The sequence below is a fragment of the Podarcis cretensis genome (genome assembly GCF_951804945.1).
Source record: "Podarcis cretensis genome assembly, chromosome: 9".
Classification (NCBI taxonomy): Eukaryota; Metazoa; Chordata; class Lepidosauria; order Squamata; family Lacertidae; genus Podarcis; species Podarcis cretensis.
Window position 1 is genome coordinate 22385768 of NC_137178.1, and position 21676 is coordinate 22407443.

The 21676-nt window shown below is 43.9% G+C and overlaps 1 protein-coding gene across 1 annotated transcript in view; it reads left to right on the forward strand.

The window, feature by feature from the left end:
• Positions 1-21676, forward strand: part of BANK1 (B cell scaffold protein with ankyrin repeats 1) — a 172506-nt gene that overhangs the window by 57086 nt on the left and 93744 nt on the right. Inside the window, exons 6-7 of the mRNA XM_079990215.1 lie at positions 3818-3941; positions 11417-11613. Of these exons, the coding sequence (XP_079846341.1) occupies positions 3818-3941; positions 11417-11613 (321 nt within the window). The remainder of the gene's footprint in view (positions 1-3817; positions 3942-11416; positions 11614-21676) is intronic.

Here is a 21676-nt window from a genome sequence, read left to right on the forward strand (position 1 = left end):
TCATGTCCCTAAAAGAGGGCACGTGTTGCGGTGAGACCTGGAGACTGACCACCTGCATTGTGGGTGGGTAAGATTGGTCAGCCACAACACCCAATTGGTAGGTCCCTCGATGTTGGGTTCAATCTGGCCAATGGGGTGCAGTCTAAACGGATTGAGGGACCTATATACAAGGGACCTATATATACCCATGCATGTGACCCAGAGCTTCTCTTTCAGCTTGTGCATTTGGAACACCCACCCACCTCTCCCTACTTTTAGGGCATTTTGTGATTGACCTTGCTATGCCATCATGTGTCATCTGTCATTGGGACATGGGCACGGCAGGAATTTCCCCACTTGGCTGGTTGGCGGTTGCCATTTGGGTTTCACCTGCCACGTAGCAAATCATCACAACTTGTAAGGTTCCGGATAGGCACTGGTTCAGGTGATAGGGATGGGAGAACGGTCTCGCCATCCCTATGTGAAGGGTATTCTGTTAAAGGAATCCAGGGACTCATCTGGTTTGGTCAACCCCCAAGAGGGGGTTGTGCCCATGCCTGAGTCCAGGGGGGCATCTGGGAGGTGAACATAGTCTGTTCCTGGCTTTTCGCCTATCCAGGTGTTCACCCTTGGCTGACCTATGCTGGTACCCTGCGTCAGCGCAGCCTGCAAGGGTGCAGGGAGCTAGTGGAACCAGAGCCTATGCAACCACTCATCTTCTGTAATCAATAAAGTTGTGGCCTAAATTCTGCCAAATACCAAAACAAAAATTTGAGTCAAGTGTGACTTTATTTAGGGGGGAGGTCTCTGGGTCTGAACACACAAATTTGTGTGATCTTGGCCTGGTATGGCAATTTGTGAAAATAACCTTGGTTTTGTTTCTCCGGACAGTGGCTTGATAATGTTACAGAATTGATATCATCATATCCCCCCCCCCATTTACAGTACTGTTGTAAATCATCAAGTTGCTATCTGTTTCCAGGCAGATTTACTATAAGCCTTGTTTAATTGGGATATGAAACTACGGTTTCAAGCCATTGTCTCTGTGTGAATGACCCAGATCATAAGCAAAGCACCCCTGATTGGGCAGGGAGGGATCAATGAAACACAACAGCAAATCTAGTTAACAACCTCACCGTCCCATCCTCTTCTTGCAAAACAATGAATGGTCATATGCAGTCAACTTACTCCATGTCTGCTTTTGTGTGCTATACTCATAAATTTTATTTGAAACAGTTGTGTTTTGTTTTTATCTAATTTTAGCAAATTGTATTGAATATTGTCGCATTTGTATTGTTTTGATGCAAACTGATTGGTTTTTAAAAAATATATATTAAGTGGTGCAAATTGTTTTATAAAGCAATAAATCAAATCACATGCAGCTGTTTGATCCAGCAAATGATTTGCCATCCAGATATCTTATTCTACGTTTCAGGAGTTCAGCCATACCATATAATAGAGAATAAAGCTTCTGTAGTGCACAAGCTGCCTCTGCCAATGTCATGTAATGGGAAAAGAAAATCTATTGTAAGAGAGGAAAGGACCTGAAATATCATTTGTCCCACAGTGGCCAGTCTGCGTACACTTGACATGTCTATATCGTAATTGCAAAGCAAGAACAAAAATAATAGCTGTGTTTGTAATTCAGACAGTCTCATTTTCCTGTGACAAATCTGCCATGTCTGCCGCCTAAGGCATTACGTTCATAACAAAAGGATTAATAAAAAATGATGCATTACATTATTAGCACTTGGTTAAGGGCAGTAGTAAATTCCTTTCAACCGCGCATTTTTAAGGACACTATTATTCTGTTAAAAAGTACATTGCCATAAACTGAACGCAAAATGGAACTTCCAGAGTTTACTCACCTCGTAAAATCGTTATTGCATTAATAATTTAAAACCCCAGAATTAAGGGACAGAAGATGAGCTTTCTTTGGATTTTAGAAAATGTTTAAAGCAGAAAATGTATTAGCCATCGATGTTGCCAAATATCCTGACAAGGTAGAAGGTAGCTTTTTATGCCCAATTTATAATAGCATAGTTTACAAGTCAAGCATCAATCCTTCCCAAGTATTTTCTCCAATTCGGACTGTGAACCATATGCCTGAGGGCTCATTGTACCTAGGATGCAGTTGTCAGATCCAAAAAGGCTGGGAGAGTTAGTTTCCTTGGCACTTGACATCCATACTAGATAAAATCTTAGGCACCCTGGAAAATGACATTGCCCAGGGTCTCTGAGACACAGCCTTTGCACAATTCAAGGCAGCAAACAGAGAACAATGCAGACCTTTCAGAGCCAATTCGTGTAATTAGAGTAATTTCCTTTCTTTAATGCAATAATTCTACCCTGACTTTTGGGTTAGATTCTTAAGGCATCAGATTAAAACAATAAAATATACGTAATCAAGCAATAAAACACCACCAAACAGCAACAGCATAATGGCAGTAATAAAACCGCAGGAGCCAGTAAACTATTAAAAGCTGTTTTAAATGCCCTTGGAAAATACAACTTTGCCTGGCACCTAAATGCCACCCAATTCCATACCGTGCCAACAGATAACGGGAAGGAGTTGTACAAATTGTGGCGCCACTACCAAGAGAGCCTCTCCCTGGTGATCACTCAATTCAAGGCAGAGGCATCCAGAGACAGGTCTCCAATGACAGCATCCAGGTGTACAGAGCTGAAAGTGATAATGGTGGAGATGTTGCAGTGGAGAGTGCTGACGTTTTCATCCCCAAAAAGTTTTTTATTTGAGTTTCTACTGAAATGAGGCTGCATTTTAATGTTGTATTTTAATCTTGTTTTTATGTTGTATTTTAATCAATTGTTTTATACCTGGTGTTAGAGCCTGGTCTTGACTGGGGAGGGCAGGGTATAAATAAAATTTATTATTATTATTATTATTATTATTGTTGTTGTTGTTGTTGTTGTTGTTGTTGTTGTTGTTGTTTAAATGTCTCAGGGCTGTAATACCTCAAGGATCACCTCTCTCCCTATGAACCTATCTGGATGTGGATATCATAATCTGAGGCCTTTTGTTGTGTGCATCCTCTATACGAGGTCCAGAGAGTGGCAACATAAAAACGGGTCTTTTCCGTAGAGGTTCCCTGTTTGTGGAATGCTCTCGCCAGAGAGATTTAGCTAGCATCTTCATTGTACACCTTTAGGGGCCAGATGTAATCATTCCTCTTCAACCAGGCCTTGGGATGATTGATATCCTACACGCTTTGAAATGTGTTTGTGGGGTTATTGTTCTGCTTTCATTTTCATTATGTATTTTGCTTTTTTATCTTGTATTTTTCTGCTGTGAACTGCCCCGAGATCTATGGATGAAGGGTGGTATACAAATTTAATTAATAATAATAAGAGTGCAGCCACTTATCCCACTGTCATCTCTGGAAGCAAGCTTGGCAGGATTTCATAGTGTTCTTGAAAGGAGCAAAACCATTCAAAAGAAGTAGGAACCCATTCAGACACTGAGCAGCCTTCAGAAGCTGAGAAGTCTACTTGCGTAGGTGGCTCAGCATCAGAAGACCTCTTCCACAGAAGATTGCAGCTGCTGCTTTAGTAACCAGAAGGTCCTTCACAAGCAGAAACATTTTTCTTGAAACTGTGATCTTCTGTGAGATCTTCTGCCCATTGTAATCCCTGAAACCCATCTAGGAAATTATCCGTCTTCTCAAACCACCTCAAACCTTTGACTGTTTCCAGCCTCAGTGATGTAAAATGCCCCAAATGAACTTGTTTTTGTTCAGTATATTGCTTTTGGATGATAAAATGAATGTGCACCTTCCCTCATGTTACTCTGCTCTCTTCTCTCCTCCTCACTACACAGGCTTCCAAGTTTTCCTCTGCTGAGAAAGTGGATAATCTTCTCACATTCTTATTGAAAAGTCCAATCATTTCTCACAATTTCAGCGCCTTTCCAAATGAAGTCATGGATCATCATCGACAGACTGGTAAGTATTGTATATAGTTCCTTACTCTCTTCGGTTGCCAAAGAGGACCTTTCTTAGGGTGGCCATTCAGATACAAGTAATAAGGAACTTACTTTCTGATCTGTATGTAGCCCAAAGCATCCATGCAGAAAGAGAAAGTCTTAGCAGGACTCCAGGAAGGGGGGGGGGGAGAGAGATAAAAAACAAGCCAATGAAGACTAAACGTGCTCAGTTGCCAAATGACATGGAGTGCTCTCTTGAGGGGAAACAGAAAAGGAAAGGGGGAGAATGAATTGGTGAATCCTAGAAAAGGACAGGGCTGGTTGGATGGCTGAGCTCCTCAATGTGGCATTTTGTTGCAGGTTGAGCTAAAAGTTGAATGTATGGTGGTTTCTCATGGGCAGGGGATTCATAATCAATACTAAATCAATACGTATAATGAGCTAAGACATTCTATCGGGGGGAGGCATCTTCTGAGCATGCCTGTGTCTTTGGAAAGTGACAAATGACTGGATGTCACAATGAGAGTGACAGTCATGTCTCATTTAAGCCCGACGCTGTGTCAGGGATGAGGAAACTATGGTCCTCCAGATGCTGTTAAGCTACAAGTCCCATCAGCCCCAGCCAGTGGTCAGGGATGATGGGAATTGGATTCTAGCAGGATCTGGAGGGTCATGGGTCCCTCACCCTTGCATTCTGTGCTCCTAGCAAACACCCGACCAACTTCTTGAGCACCCATTGTACTCCATGTTTTAAACTGTCCCAAAGGTAAGAAACGTTGTGTGGTTCAATTTCACGATGGATAGTGTCTGGAGCCACTGTGTTTTAGAAGACATAGGGATCGTAGCTGGATTGGGAACGTCCCTGTCTGAAACCCTGAAGAGTCACTGCTAGTCACTGTCGACTGAAGTAGGTGGGCCAATGCACTGACTCAGAAGAAGGCAGCTTTCTTCACTCCTATGTTCTTCCTCCAAATGCATCCCACCTGTCATAACAATTTCTACTGTGACTAAATAAATGCAATGTACATCAAGCACCGGGACGCAGGTGGCGCTGTGGGTTAAAGCCTCAGCGCCTAGGACTTGCCGATCGAAAGGTCGGCGGTTCGAATCCCTGCGGCGGGGTGCGCTCCCGCTGCTCGGTCCCAGCGCCTGCCAACCTAGCAGTTCGAAAGCATCTCCGGGTGCAAGTAGATAAATAGGGACCGCTTACCAGCGGGAAGGTAAACGGCGTTTCCGTGTGCGGCTCTGGCTCGCCAGAGCAGCGATGTCACGCTGGCCACGTGACCCGGAAGTGTCTCCGGACAGCGCTGGCCCCTGGCCTCTTGAGTGAGATGGGCGCACAACCCCAGAGTCTGTCAAGACTGGCCCGTACGGGCAGGGGTACCTTTACCTTTACCTTTACATCAAGAACCAACTATGAATGTTCAGTGTTCCAAATCCAACCTCAGAATCAGCAGCAGAGAATTTTTTTGAGGAGGACTCAGGACAGCAAATGCATTTGCAAAGTGTTGCAATTAAGAACAGACTCAAGGAGTAAGACTTCTGCAGTCCCAGTAACTCTGTTCTTTAAAAGGGAGGTGCAGAAGAATGGGGTAGGGTAGAGATAGCTGGATTCTCTGAAACCCCGCCTCCAGATGTTCCTTGCTGGCTCCTTAACACAGAGCATCTGGATTCGAAAGGATTGCAGCGTTATGCAAGTGCCTCATGCTGTGGTGAACTGTGTTTTTATGGAGATAATTGCTGCTCATGCATTCAGATTCTCTCTGCTGATACTCAAGATGTAGGTTTACAAGGTCAACAGTAGTAATTATTGGTAATTACAATGGGTTCTGAACAAGGGAGGGAAATAAGCACTGTCCATTCAGTAAGAGATAACAACGAGAAAATGTGCATTTTGCTTAATAAGTAAAACACATGTGTTGGCTCTTGAACTGATGAAGAAAATAAAGGACATCTCTGAAATGAATGTGGGTTTGCCACTCACTGGGTTTGTAAGGGAGAGGCTTTTGAAAGGCGAGAGAGAAGTCTATTAAAAAAACTTTGCCCGTTTGGATACAACAATAGCCCTATCCAGGAGATCCACTAACAATCAGGGACCTTATAATGTGGGGATGGGGACCTTGAGGTGGGGTTTGCATGCACAACTCTCCCCTGCCATCTTCACATGTTCATTTTGAATGCCTGAGGAAGATTGTTGTTGCAGTGACCTAGTGAAGCCTTCTGTTAGGATGCCATAGGGAACACCCAACAAGATTTAAGCACTTTTCAATGGGAGGGTTAAGCAATGACTTGCACCTAAGTTAAAACAATGGATAGAAAAGGACTGAACTGCATCTGGAGCCCCAGGTCCTGCCTAGTTCCCTTGATTATAGGATTATATCAGTGCACTGATCAAGCAATCTAATACAAAAAGAAAGCTCATTTCCTCTGCTTGGAGTAGCTTCGACATTTGTTTCACTGGAGGGAGGCGTGCCTAGATTATTTGCATGTAAATAAAACAGATTGAATTCTTTGGATTAGGTAAAGATAAAGGGACCCCTGACCATTAGGTCCAGTCGTGACCAACTCTGGGGTTGCGGCACTCATCTTGCTTTATTGCCGAGGGAGCCGGCATACAGCTTCCGGGTCATGTGGCCAGCGTGACTAAGCCGCTTCTGGAGAACCAGAGCAGCTCACGGAAACACCGTTTACCTTCCTGCCGGAGTGGTACCTATTTATCTACTTGCACTTTGAGGTGCTTTCGAACTGCTAGGTTGGCCGGAGCAGGAACCGAGCAACGGGAGCTCACCCCGTCGCAGGGATTCGAACCGCCGACCTTCTGATCGGCAAGTCCTAGGTTCTGTGGTTTAACCCACAGCGCCACCAAATACAACATGAATAATACATAAGAAGCATGTGAATTCCTGGCTCAAGGACCATCAGCACAGAGGGAGGTGGTGAAGCTGTGACCCTCCAGAGGTTGTTGAACCACAACTCTCAGCATCCCTGACCATAGGCCATGCTGGCTGGTGCTGGTGGGATTTGTACTCCTACAATATCTTGAGAGCCACATGTTCCTCATCCCTGCTATCGGATCCAGGGAATATGGAGCACAGCAGGAGGTTTTGCATTCATCGCTGCCTTCATAGACCCTCTTCCTCTGAACAGATAATGAATAATACAGCATTTGACAATGCTGTTTGGTCGTCTGGCCCGGCCCTGTTTCCCCTTCCCTTGTGCTTAGCAAAGACTGCCTGACTCCTGAGTTGATGCTGCTGATCAACTGCTGCAATGATGCATGCACAGCAAACTTTCTGTGCCATAGGACATACGTCACAGAGGAGATATGTGGGTTGTGGGTGTTTCTTTCTAGAAGGCAAACGTCAAAGTTAGGTCTAATTGCATATAATTATGCAAGATTCTTCTACATAGGAAACGTGTTAGAGATAATAGCTCAAACTATATTGCTTCCTAGCGTTTCCTACATGAAATGCTGTTTTTTTGTTTGAAACACTTAGAGTGGGGGAGTTAAGGGGCAGGTGTTTTTTATTGTTTTTTTTAGAGAAATGCGGATAATAAAAGAATATCAGTTGCAATCCCATATGAACCTATCTGGACGTAAGCCTGGATGAACTCAGTTGGACTGAGTAGACATGCATGGGAATGTGCTGTAAATCCCCAACTTGGTTCATCCTGATATCATCTAAACCTGTGGTCCTCCAGATTTTGTTGGACTACAGTTCCCATCATCCCTGACCATTGGCCATGTTACTTGGGATTTGTGGGAGCTGGAGTCTAACAACACATGGAGGTCAAATGCCTTCTATAGTGAAGGTTGCTTAATCTACTGCACTCTAAAAATGTATTCAAATTAAGTTTGAAATACAGTGGTACCTCAGGTTACATACGCTTCAGGTTACAGACTCCGCTAATCCAGAAATAGTGCTTCAGGTTAAGAACTTTGCTTCAGGATGAGAACAGAAATCGTGCTCCGGCAGTGCGGCAGCAGCAGGAGGCCCCATTAGCTAAAGTGGTGCTTCAGGTTAAGAACAGTTTCAGGTTAAGAACGGACCTCTGGAACAAATTAAGTACTTAACCCGAGGTACCACTGTAGTAGGATACAAGTGCAAAAGAGGACTGTAATATTCTGATAAAAGACTTACATATGACACTGTCTTCTATTGAGCCAGTTCATTGGTCCTTCTAGCCCAGGCTTCCTCAACCTCAGACCTCCAAATGTTTTTGGCCTACAACTCCCATAATCCCTAGCTAGCAGGACCAGTGGTCAGGGATAATGGGAATTGTAGTCTCAAAACATCTGGAGGGCCGAAGTTGAGGAAGCCTGATCTAGCCTACTTTTCGTTGGTGGTGTTTTTCAACATCAGCTCTCTGAGATCCATTTAACTGGAGGTTCTTCTTGTTGTTTATATAGTACCTGTGTGACCACGACACTTAACGAAGAATGAGAAAACAAGTCCCTATCCCAAGGGGAAACAACTGAAACATAGGCATCCCTTGAAATTCTCACATTTCGAAATTTTACAATGCAGTTCTCCAGCGAAATGACGTTTGCAAAATGCACACCTATGGGGGGGGGGGGAATGTGCATTTAAATGAATGTTTCAGTGAAAACAGCAAACAAAAATGCATCACATTAGGGAAAACTGCTTGCGGGGGTGGGGGGGAATCTGTACATCAGTCAAAGTTGCATACAAAAATATGTTTAATAGGAAAAATTCACAATAACATGCTGCTGAAATTTTATGAGGAGTTTTTTTAAAAAATAAAATAAAATAGCTAATTGCTACAGAAACGTGGAAAACTGAAAAATGAGAAAGTGGGAGAATCACTTCCATCCCTAGGGGTGTATGCTTGAGGGCTCAGTTTTAATCCATGATGTCTTGAGGTAGGTCTGAGAGAGACTCGTGCTTGAAACCTTGGAGAGCTGCTGCCAGTCAGTGTAGGCCATACTGAACTTGATGGACCAAAGGCCTGACTCAATTTAAGGCAGCAGGTGGCGCTGTGGGTTAAACCACAGAGCCTAGGGCTTGCCGATCAGAAGGTCAGCGGTTCAAATTCCCGCGATGGGGTGAGCTCCTGTTGCTCGGTCCCTGCTCCTGCCAACCTAGCAGTTCAAAAGCACGTCAAAGTGCAAGTAGATAAATAGGTACCGCTCCAGCGGGAAGGTAAACGGTGTTTCCATGCGCTGCTCTGGTTCGCCAGAAGTGGCTTAGTCATGCTGGCCACATGACCCAGAAGCAGTATGCCAGCTCCCTCGGCCAATAAAGCGAGATGAGCGCCGCAACCCCAGAGTCGGTTACGACTGGACCTAATGGTCAGGGGTCCCTTTACCTTTTACCTATGTTCCTAAACTGAACATTTGGGTGTGGCTCTTTTATTGCATTGCGTGTCATGTCGGGCATTCGATTAGGGTAGGGAAGGTAACTTAGATGTTTTATGAACAAAACACAGGTTATCATTCCTCACTGCCTTCACCCTGAAATCTACCCATGCTATTGTGGATTGTTTTGTGCAATTATCCCTTGTCTTTAAAAATGTGTCTTCCTAATGATGCTGAGCAAGAACTCTGTCTTCCCCCCTCCCCATTGACACTGCTCCAGGTGTTAACAATTAAGTGCTATGTAACAATCAATTGATTTCAGTTTACCTTCTTCACAAGCATCCCAGGCACAAAATAAAAGGGATACTTTGAGCTCTTGACCTGCTATTTTGCAGCCGTGCTTAACAACCTCATCCCCAAATGCTCAGCGACTATTACAGCCCTAAATAATCTGGATGCTTAGCAAACCAATATTCTTCACACATTTTAGCTGCAGTTGTAATTCTGTGCCATGGAACGAAGCTATTATATGCCCGATTATTACAGTGTATCCCCTCTAGAAATGTTGTGTTTAACTAGGCAACAAAGGGGAAATGTGCACTTAAAACTCATGGAGAACAAATATCCATAGCCTGCTTACATTGTAGAACTTCTTTTCTCCATTTTAAAAATGAAGGAATCCACATTGTTTATCAGCCATATTAGCTTTTAAGATATCCTCTACCTGAGCATGCACCACCATCCCTATCCTTTTACAGTATACAGTGGTACCTCGGGTTAAGAACTTAATTCGTTCTGGAGGTCTGTTCTTAACCTGAAACTGTTCTTAACCTGAAGCACCACTTTAGCTAATGGGGCCTCCCACTGCCGCCGCACAATTTCTGTTCTCATCCTGAAGCAAAGTTCTTAACCCAAGGTACTATTTCTAGGTTAGCGAAGTCTGTAACCTGAAGCTTCTGTAACTTGAAGCGTCTGTAACCCGAGGTACCACTGTAGAGTCTATGTGCTTTTGACTTGCATTTCAAGGATGAACACCCAGAGATGGTAGCTAGAGAGGATAGTTAATCTGGAAACAGAGGGCAATTTAGAAAGTTCTGATTGAACCACACGCAGGGATTGGCAAAATTTTTTAGCAGCAGGCCAGTCCACTGTCCCTCAGACCTTGTGGTGGGCTGAAGAAGTGGCACTGGGGGGGGGGCGGGGAGCTGGAAGAAGAGGTGAGGGGGGCAAGTAGTCCTCCTCCCCACCCCCACCCCCAGCCTACCTTCCCTGGGGCTGCCACCGCCACCACCGCTGCTGCTTCTCGTGGGTAGGCAGAGCGAGCTCGTCCCCTCCGCTCTCTGGCCCCCAGGAGCACCAGGGCGGTGGCGGTGGCAGAGGGAATATGAGTGGTGTGAAAGGGCTGGCTCTGGAGAGAGGCTGAGAGCCAGCTCAGCCCAGCCCCCTTCCTCCTCAAGGCTGGGCGGGTGTTATGTACTGAAGTTCTCACCCTGGGCCAGCAGGGGGATGCTGTAGATAGTTTTCACTCAGGTCCACATATGCAAGTAAGGAACTGAAAGTGACGTTCAGGGATTGGATAGTTACAGAAAGTTGTTACTGTTGCTTTGTAGTTGAGCACTATATAAGCAGGTTGGCTGAACCCTTCAGTTCAGTTCTGTTCTAGCCTGTGAATAAACAAGAGCTGTCTGAAGAATCGCTGTGTCATCTGATATGTTCACCCACAACTTAACAGCGGTGAGAAGCCAGGAGGAGGGGGGGTGAGCGAGAGGGGGAGAAATTGAATGGCGCAAAATCTCGACGCTGATCTACGGACCATCCACAGGCCGGATCCTGAAGGCAATTGGGCCTGATCCGGCCCACAGGCCTTAGTTTGCCGACCCCTGAACCATAGCTTTTTTTATTCTTCATTTATCACATTTTTCTCCAAAGAGCATGAGATTTCCCCCAAGTTACCCTTACAACAGCTGTGTGAGGCAGGGCCAACGTCACCCACATAACTTCATGTCTTATCAGGCATTTGAATGTGGGTCTCCCAAGTCCATTGTCTACCATACCACATGACTCCTTCATTTGTGAATGACCTTCCCCATACTCTCAAATTTGCAATATGAACTATAGACGTAAAACAAATTTTTTTTAAGTGTTGTTTATGCATGCTTTTTCACCCAATGCAGACTCACATTTGGAAGAGCTTCCTACTCTTCTCCACTGTGCAGCTAAATTTGGATTAAAGAAGCTTACTGCTTTTCTTCTCCAATGTCCTGACGCAATTCGGGCTTGCGGGATAGCCAATAAGTACAGAGAAACCCCAGCATGTATTGCAGAAAAGTATGGCTATAAGGAGATTCAGAAAATCATCACCGAATTGTCAGTAAGTACCTACTTATCCATAGAACTCATATAATATGTGTAACTAACTTCTTACAAACTCACAGTGCAGCCAGTTTGGTTCAAAAGAGGTGGGGGCAACTGTCCTATTTAGGGATTCCAGGAATATTGATTTTCCTAAAGAAAGGGGAGCATATTCATTGCTGTGGAATTTGCATTTGGATGTCTGAACAAGAAGGAGACAGTGATATAATCAGATATATGTTGGCTTTTACTTCCACACACTGAATTTCTGCTAATGGTGCATGTAGCATAGAAGCCCAGTTCCATAAGAATATGTATTGTTCCAGGTCTCTTTGCTTTGTGAGATGTGTGCGGTAATGACTTGGATCCACTTGCAGCGATTGCAGTGAGAGTCAGTGTGGTGCAGTGGTTAGACCATCGGACTAGGACCTGGGAAACCAGGGTTCAAATCCCCATTCAACCATGAAGTTCACTGGGTTCTCTTGGGCCACTTACTGCCTCTCAGCCTTACCTACCTCACAGGGATGTTGTAGGGATTAAATGAGGTGGTGGAGAACCAGTTACACCACCTTGACCTTATTTGAGGAAGTAAGGTGGACTATAAATGAATATTCACTTTTCCAGATTAAATGGTCCAAATTTGCAATGCCAGCCTGTGGGGTGGCAGATATACATTATTCATGAAAATAAAGAAACAGGCTTTGTACAACTGTGTAATTTTTCATGACATAATAGGATATTGTTTTTCCTTTAAAAGATGTAGGCATGAGCCATCCAAAGTTAAGCACCTTTTATTTTATTTTATTATGTATTAAATCCGTATATCACCCTTTATCTGAAGATCTCAGGGCAATCCACAGCATAAGAATGCAAGATAGAAACACAAAGCCCATTCTGAAAACAAGAACAAAAGCAAAGCAAACCAATGACCCCCCCCAAAACACATTTAAAAGGATATAGGATGCTAATTCGAGGTTTTTATTCTATGCATGTCTACTGAGGAACCAGTCCCATTGAGATCAATAGGGCTTTCTTCCAGAGATGTGTGTGTGGAATTGCAGACTTAAATTCCCACTTATTTCAATGGGAAAGAAAACAGAACCTGTGCTCAGACCTTTCACATTGGAGTCAATGAGACATAAATGCACTTGTGCCCCCTAAGTGGACTGGTGTTGCCAAAGACATTTATCTCCTTCTCAGCTTCTTGCATTATGCAGCCAGAATGTCCATATTCATTTCTTAATCACAGAAGGAGGAAAGGAGAAAGAACAGCTTGCCTGGCATGTGAGCTTATTATGGGAGTTCATCTAGGCTGGCCTCACGCAGCGTAAGGCAGGGCCTGTTTCTCTACTGAAATGGTGTGGATGGGATCCAAGTACAAAGAACATAAATCCACAGTTAAAGCCAAAAAAATGTGGGGGTGCAGGGGATGGAAGCCACCATATTGTTGTACGTGTTAAAAACCACATCATGCAGATTGTTCAGTGTTCAGGTAAGCTTCCTGTCTCTTTGATGCAACCCTGAGAAATAAAGAAAGGCTTTGCTTCCCAAAGCTGAGGTTGAAAATGACAGTGTATTGAAAATGACAGGGGGGATTTTGTAGATCATAGCTCATGCTAGCTAAGTCTCTTAGACAAGGCACATGGAGTCCAGAAAGAAAAGTCCTGATAGCACTTTACTGAGCAAACTGAACAAAACCAGGGTATAATTGGTGGAGAAAGGGACAGAGAGGTTTTGTCTTTCTTAGATCAGGCCTTGTATAGAGAAGGGAGGCATTCACCTAAACTTGCAGAAGAAAAACTCTATCAGAAATACACAGCCAATCAGAGCACATTCTACCTCACTGAAAGAGATTTCGCCACACTGCCTGGTTGCTAAGCAACACTGTGACAGTGCAGTGTGTGACTGGGTTGTGGGTGTGGTTCCTCACCCCTGATTTAAATGATCAGGGTTATTTGTTTTTTGTTTTTTTAAAAAATGAGCATAGGTTGTCCTGTTTGTGGTATTAAAAATTTATTTTCATTCCAGTCACAGTGACTGGCACCCCTAGTGTTGCTCTTTTGTTTTGTTTTTCTAATATATAGTGCTGAATGAAAATGACTTCTCCCACCCCTCCTTTCACTATCCCATTTGCAGGTTAAAAATGGAGGGGGGCGTGTTAGACAATGGAGCAGGGTTAGACAATATTTCAAGGTGATTAATTCTATAAAGGGGTTGCAGGAATGGGCTTACCATTGGTGGGATCCTAATCCACGCCTTTTAAACAACTACATTTCATCACAGAATGTGGTGGCGGCAATGTCTGTGAATGAAATTTTCATTATGTCTCTAATGAAAATGCCCCCTTCCTGAATCCCATTAATCCTCGGACAAATTCACCATGGAAAATTGCCCCCAGCTTTGGTAGCCCTTTTCACCCCCACCCAACTCAAACTGAAAATTCTCTCCAAAAAACTTTCAGTTCAACACAAGGGTTCCTGTTCCTTTATTTTTTTAAAAATGCCTTCCCTCGCAGTATTTAGATTAGTTCTTAGATCTGAGGCAATTATAGCTGTTTGTCCTATAGTACCTTCCTGTGGTGCTCGTTTCAGTTTGCCAACCAACCAGGCAGGCAGGAAACCGAGCCTAGCTGGGTTTCAGACCTCTAGGCCGGTTGCCAGAAGTTTTTGACTAAAAGGCAGGATTTTGTGCTCTTGCCAGAACGATTTTCAGTAAAGCTGGAAAGTTTTTTCCACTTAGTTTACATATTTGAACAATGCAACAACAGTGGCAGTGGGTCATTGTTCTCATGTGGTCTGCGCATAGGCATCTGATTGGTCACTGTGGAAATACAACTAGATTTTACAGGCCTTTGGTCTGATCCAGGAGGGTCTTCCTTATGTTCTTATGCATACCTAGTAAGACTGCAGCTTCTCTTCATTTTGTGCTCTGGAGCTAGATTTGAGCTAGAAGTCCTCAGATGAGAATCTGTTGCTTGGAATGGTGGTGGTGGATAGGAAGGTAGGTGGGCAAAATGGCTCCCCTTTTGCTCGCTGCTTTAAAAAAAAAACATGGCTAGTTTTGCAGAAGCGGTTTAGTCAAGCTGGCCACATGACCCAGAAAGCTGTCTGTGGACAAACGCCGGCTCCCTTGGCCTGAAAAGCGAGGTGAGTGCCACACCCAGTAATCACCTTTGACTGGACTTAACTGTCCAGGGGTCATTTGCTATTTACCTTTACCTTAATACAGGGGTGGGGAACCTGTGACCCATCACATGCTGTTGGATTCCAACTTCCATCATCGCTAACCATTGGCCATCCTGACAGGGGCTAATGAGAATTGGAGTGAGTCCAAGAGCATCAGGAGATCCATAGGTCCATAATACTTTGGATTTGACTTGGGCGATAGGCTCAAAAGGAGTTGGCTAACACCTCCCCTCCCCCTTAGAAATCTTATTGCAAACTGCAACCAAATGTTAGGCTAGAACTACAGGTCCTCTGGAAATTGTGAGGTTGGAACTCACCAGCTGAAAGGAAATAGCTGATCTATGCTATTTTCATTTGTTTATGACTGCAGAATGCTTTCGTTTCACTGTACTAATATAATGCAGCGGAATATGGAAAAGCAGTCACTCTTTCCTTGTGGCCTGGAGCCAAACTTAACGATTCCATCTTATCCTTCCAGGAATTTTCCTATTAGAGTTTTAAAGCTGGTCCTCATACATAATGCAAGTGGTTTTGAACCTGGGGCTTATTTTAACATCAATAGCAGTGCTCAATTTTTCTGCCATGGAACAACTCAAGATGTACAGGTCTAATGATATGGCAAACTTCTCCTAAGCTAGGCTCAGAAGCCCAGGAAAACTGTCTCAAAGGCTGAACGGTGCAGGGATTCTTGGCAGTGCCCATCCTCCACGCAACAATTTAAACCATCCTCTTCTACCACTGAAGCCCAACTCTGCCACTGCCCAAACACACGGCATCCCTTCCTCTTGGGGCAGTATGGTTGTTATAAGAGTAGATGTAGAAGAGATGAAAAGTAAGCCTTTCTTCTTGTCTTTGGCAAATTTCCCCAATTTACCTCCAAATATTTCTAAGTCTCCATAACCATTGCTGTCAACTTTTCCCTTTTCTTGCGAGGAATAAGGGAATTTCCCTTTAAAAAAGGGAAACATTGACAGCTATGTCCATAATGCATTAAGGACCACAGCTCAGTGGTAGCACATCTGGTTTGCATGCACAAGGTCCCAACTTCAATCCCAAACAACTTTAGATAGGGCTAGGGGAGACACCTGTCTGAAATCCTAGCCAGCCACTGACAGTTAGTGTCAAGAATGATTGTGCTAGATCAGGGGTCAGCAAACTTGTTCAGCAGGGGGCCAGTCCACTGTCCCTCAGACCTTGTGGGGGGCCAGACTATTTTTTTTTGGGGGGGGATGAATGAATTCCTATGCCCCACAAATAACCCAGAGATGCATTTTAAATAAAAGCACACATTCTACTCATGTAAAAACACGCTGATACCCAGACCGTCCGCGGGGTGGATTGAGAGGGCGATTGGGCTGGATCCGGCCCCGGGCCTTAGTTTGCCTACCCATGTGCTAGATAAACAAGAGATAGCTAATGTGATGCCCTTCAATTGTCATTGGACTACAACTCCCATCAGGCCCTGCTAGTATAATGGTCAGGGATTATGGGAGTCTAGCAACAACTGAGATAGACCAATGTTCTGACTCAGTACAGGACACCTTCCTCTCTTCCCTTAGTAGCCCATATTTATTTTTTTTAATTTTAAAAAAGTGGTGGTTAGGGTAGCTGCAGTTCTTCCAAGGTCTTTTGCAATTTGCTCAGAAGGACATAATATGAGCCTGCTGCATCAGGCCAATGGCCCATCTGGTCCAGCATTAAGTTCTCCATGGCCAGCCAGATGGTTATGGGATGGTCAAAAGCAGATTCTCAGCACAAGAGCACTCTCTCTTCCCTGCAGTTTTCAGCAACTGGAATTTGAAAACACAACTGCCTCCAACTATAGCTAAATCTAGGTGTGGTCATGTGTCCTACATTGTAGAGGACAGTTCTCTTTTTAAAGGATGTCAGAGAACATACCTAGTGTTGGTGCTGACATTTAAAGCCCTAAACGGCCTCGGTCCAGTATATCTGAAGGAGCGTCTCCACCCCCATCGTTTTACCCGGACACTGAGATCCAGCACCGAGGGCCTTCTGGTGGTTCCCTCACTGTGAGAAGCCAAGTTACAGGGAACCAGGCAGAGAGCCTTCTCGGTAGTGGCACCCGCCCTGTGGAACGCCCTCCCACCAGATGTCAAAGAGAACAATAACTACCAGACTTTTAGAAGACATCTGAAGGCAGCCCTGTTTAGGGAAGCTTTTAATGTTTGATGTACTGCAGTGTTTTAGTATTTTTTTGGAAGCCACCCAGAGTGGCTGGGGAAGCCCAGCCAGATGGGCGGGGTATAAATAATAAATTATTATTATTATTATTATTATTATTATTATTATTATTATTATTATCTGACCCAAGTCCAGTTTAAAGATAAAGAACCATAATTAGGAGGGAGAGGGAGAGACGCCTTGTCCATCAATCCTAAGCTCATCCATGCTTGCTCTGAAGAGCGTCCATAGGTCACCTGATTACAGTCTTCCCCATCAAGGTGAGATATATTGTATTACTATTTAAATTACAATAATTATGCTGTGATTCTCCCACAGTTTGACTTCACCCCCGGAGGCACACTTCATTGTCTCTCATGACAGATGGATGCCAGCACTTATTTCCAAATTTACGAAGAAAGTAGCCTATGGAAATCTTTGTCCTATTTTCTCCCCTTTTGTTGGTACTGCATTTCCTTTTGAGAGAGACACATGTGTAAACGGGTTACCTTGGTTCCTGTAAACCACACACTCCGTCATGCTATTAGTGTGTGAATACTGACTTAGAGTTTTCTTTTAAAAAAATAACTAGGCTAGTTAAAACAAAAAGCAAAAAAACCAGAAACAAATTTGATATGCAAATTCCCTCTGGATAGATGTTTGTTTTGTCTAGTATGAACAAATTGTTTTAATTTAGCCAATTTGGCAGTACTCCACAATTCATTAGCCATTCCTTAAGTGATGGGATTTGTAGCAGAGCTTTATTTTATATCTGCTGAGATCTGTACAGTCAACAACATATTGCCAGTGAATCGATAGGAAGGTATTTTGACATGATCTTTAGCATAAACCTGAAGAATAACATTGGTAACAACTGACTTTCTCCCCTTGTGCCTAATCATTTTAATCACCTTCAACTAGACCTCTGCAACCTTTATGCAATTTCCCCAGATAAGGGGAGAAAACCTCTTCCATCATTCCTGTACCAGCAGCTTTTTGACTACACAGTTTCTGAAGTGTTAATGGGCTGATAGGCCAAGATTTTATGATGCTCTTCAGCATCTCTACTTAAACATTCACGAAATAGTAACAGACTTGAATTTGGACCACAGTGCAGGGAGACATCCTCTGCACCAAAAGTAATAGCCCAAGCCATACTATTCTAGAGGGTCCCTAGACCTGAAGGAATGGGTTTCCCAAACCCAAAACTGACTGTGCAGGAAGTTTTAAACTGCACCAAAATGCCTATTTTTCCTTAGCTAAAATACATAAACTTGAGCCGTTGAGCAAATGCCTAACAAGAACACAGCTCTCTCCTTTATCAGTTTGTGACGGCAAGGCTGGCCTTGACTCTACCAGTAGAATAGACACAGACGCGTCTGTGCCTTATCTTATATCCTCACCACAAAAGACGCACAGACCCAGTCTGGGAACAGTGCCAGAGCGTGTTCTTGGAGATGGTGACCTCTGGCTCCAAGATAGGAGTAGGAACAGGAATATTCTTTTGTGGTCAGGAGTGCAGGAAGGAAATCCTTTTTATGGTTAAGAGTGCCGGAGCAGGAACATATGTGATGTCAACTTGCGTACATAGGCTGACGTGGTTGGAGTCCTGGGGAAGGAGGAAGAGGGTGCCTGGAGGATATATATATACTGCATGAAATGTCTCATTCTTTGGACTTGCTGTGGACACGCCATGCAGGTGCCTTTCTGCTGTTCTGGAGAGCAGAAATAAAGAACTCTTTCTCTGAACCAACCCTCGGCGTCATTTGACTTCCTTCCTCCTGTCCGGGCACAACGCAGACCCAATCGATGAACTCCAATAAGGCTACAGACCTTTGAGTGGATTGAGGGAGCATAGTGGTCTGCAGAGGGGTGCAAGAAAGCACAATTACACAATTGCAATTTTATACATACTTCTCTGGATCCAGCCCTATATAGTCTACCTCATCTGGCAGCTTTGGATTGGCAGTTTCAACCAGAAAAATGGTGGGATGATAGGATTAGACTATCTGACTCAAAACCCCCGAAACACATTTTTCTTTCTTTTCTTTTCTTTTTTAAAAGAAGCCCACCGGATATTTAATTGCCTCCTGTAGCTACACCTTAAATATGCAAAGTCTGAATTTCAAGTCATATCTCTTATCCAGTATTCAAATAAAAAAATAATTTGCACTGAGATAACATAAAGGTGAATCATTTTTTGTTCAGTGCTAAAAGAGTGATCCCCAAATGGGTATCTTAAATGGCTACAGTCAATTGCAAGCAGACTGGGGAGTTAATCTCTGAGTTACCCTAGCAACTGCCCCCAAAGAACACAAAAATTAATCAAAACTGCTTTTGCAGTTATCCACTTGAATTTGCTGTTATCCACTAGAATTTGTAGCACAGAGCCATTCAACAGACCCAAACCTGCTTAGCTTAAGTGTGAGGTGGTGGCCTCATGTGCCTCTGTTTCAAATGACTGCATATTGTAAGCTTGTAATTACCATTCCATGGGACGCAGGTGGCATTGTGGGTTAAACCACAGAGCCTAGGACTTGCCGATCAGAAGGTCAGTGGTTCGATTCCCCGTGACAGGGTGAGCTCCCGTTGCTCGGTCCCTGCTCCTGCCAACCTAGCAGTTCAAAAGCACGTCAAAGTGCAAGTAGATAAATAGGTACCGCTCCGGCGGAAAGGTAAACAGCATTTCCGTGTGCTGCTCTGGTTCACCAGAAGCAGCTTAGTCATGCTGGCCACATGACCCAGAAGCTGTACGCCAGCTCCCTTGGCCAATAAAGAGAGATGAGCGCAGCAACCCCAGAGTCGGCCACGACTGGACCTAATGGTCAGGGGTCCCTTTACCTTTAATTACCATTGCCGTTCATCTTGGGTTTTCTTTTTTCTTTTTGGCCAGTTCTGACATACTTGCAAGTGCTCATAAATATGCTATATTATTCATTTGTTTAATGTCATTCATAAGACAGTTCTTCCACAATGTTACACGTCTTGTCCTTGATTTTTTTCCAATGGTTGTTGAGTCATTGCAGTGTGGTGTCCATGTACAGACACTTACATCATTGAGATGCATGTGTATATGGGAGCTAGTTTCTCATGGCTGCTTCACGCAAGAGAATGAGAGAGGGTGGAGCTTGAGAGTTTGGTGGGAAATGACAAAGTGTATTTTCCCCTATCTGTTAGTGTCAACTGTGCACTCTGCTGTGCAAGGCATGCAAGGCTACTTATACCCAATGAAAGATGGGCAGGTTGATATGAGAGTAGGTGCTTGTTCAGGTATTTGTGTCCCAAGCCACTATCTTAAGTGGTATGGCTTGAAGAGAGTTCACATACACACACACACACACATGCATACATTGATTGGACCAGAGTTCCCCCGTTGTGTAGGGATGTGTGTACCTTGGTATGTTCATAGGGAACCATCCAACATGATCTTCTGGGCACATTGGCTGCAGGGATGGAGCTAGCTCACACCACCCCAGGACCATTCTTCCACAATATTTCCATGCATGAAGGCGTCATCTGAACCTTTACCTCCAGAATCATGTATCCTCCAAGCATTCCAAGGCAAAGACAAACATTCGTATTGCTCTCCCTGCCCTTTTGAGAGAAACTTGTAATGGTAAACTTGAGAATCTCTTATTGAGGCTGCCATCCTAAAGACTCTTAGGAGGCAATAAGTCCCACTGAATACAGTGGGGCTTATCTCTGAATAAGCATGCACAGGATCACCACCGTTATGGGTAGCAAAGTACTCTATGGGCAGCTACATTTCTTTCCCAAGTTTTCCTGGACTGGAGATATCTCTTTTTCTTTTTAGCTCACACTGATTCCGGTATAGTTAATGTTCAGCAAGGGAAGACAATTTGCTATGTGCAGGCATCAAGATTCCAGCTAAAATGCACTTTTGAAACCTGTTACTGGTAGCTTAATGCAAATCAGCCCATTGACAGTCCTCCATAATAGACCTTGAAATGGTGTCCTGGTGGTTAGCAAAAGAGCCATTTAAGTGCAATGATTGCCATACTCATTAGAGCATGGACCAGTGTAGGGCCTGCATGACGTGGAGAAAAATCCATAACATGCTTTGTTCTTCTACTTCTTACCCAGCTGCCTAGTTTAGTTTGAGAAAATGACGGGTCCAATAAGCCTTTTGGACCTGCTTGAGCCCAATACGGGGCATTGGAATGTTTCTTTCTACATGTACCTTTGTTTAATTAATCAGGCGAGACTGCACTGATGAGACAGGTACACTTACTGGCAAGCAACGACTTTTTATTAACTATTGTTATTGCATAAGGAAGCATAACAGTTTACACAGCTCTGGCCAAAGGCAGGGCTATACCCTTAGGAGGTTAAAATCCAAAGGCCATTTCACACAACAGCATTTTCCTGACATGGAGCAACTCCCAAAAGCATGGTGTATCAATGGCTCCCCTACACAATTTGTTATCTGCCAATACCATGCCCTTTATGTATTGACAACATGTTTAGACTGCTCTTCCTGAAAGTCTCAAAGCAGTGTGCAATAAAAAAGATGTTCAAAACATCATACAGAGGTGTGTCTGGCTTCTTCACAATACAGCTTTTGGCAAATGCTGAAGAGGCATCTCTTTACCCTGACATTTGACACCTGAGACATGTGTTTTCAGGGCCCACCCTATTCCTGTGCCTCTAATCTGTTTTAACTGCTTTTAATTTTGAATTTTAAATTGCTGTAAC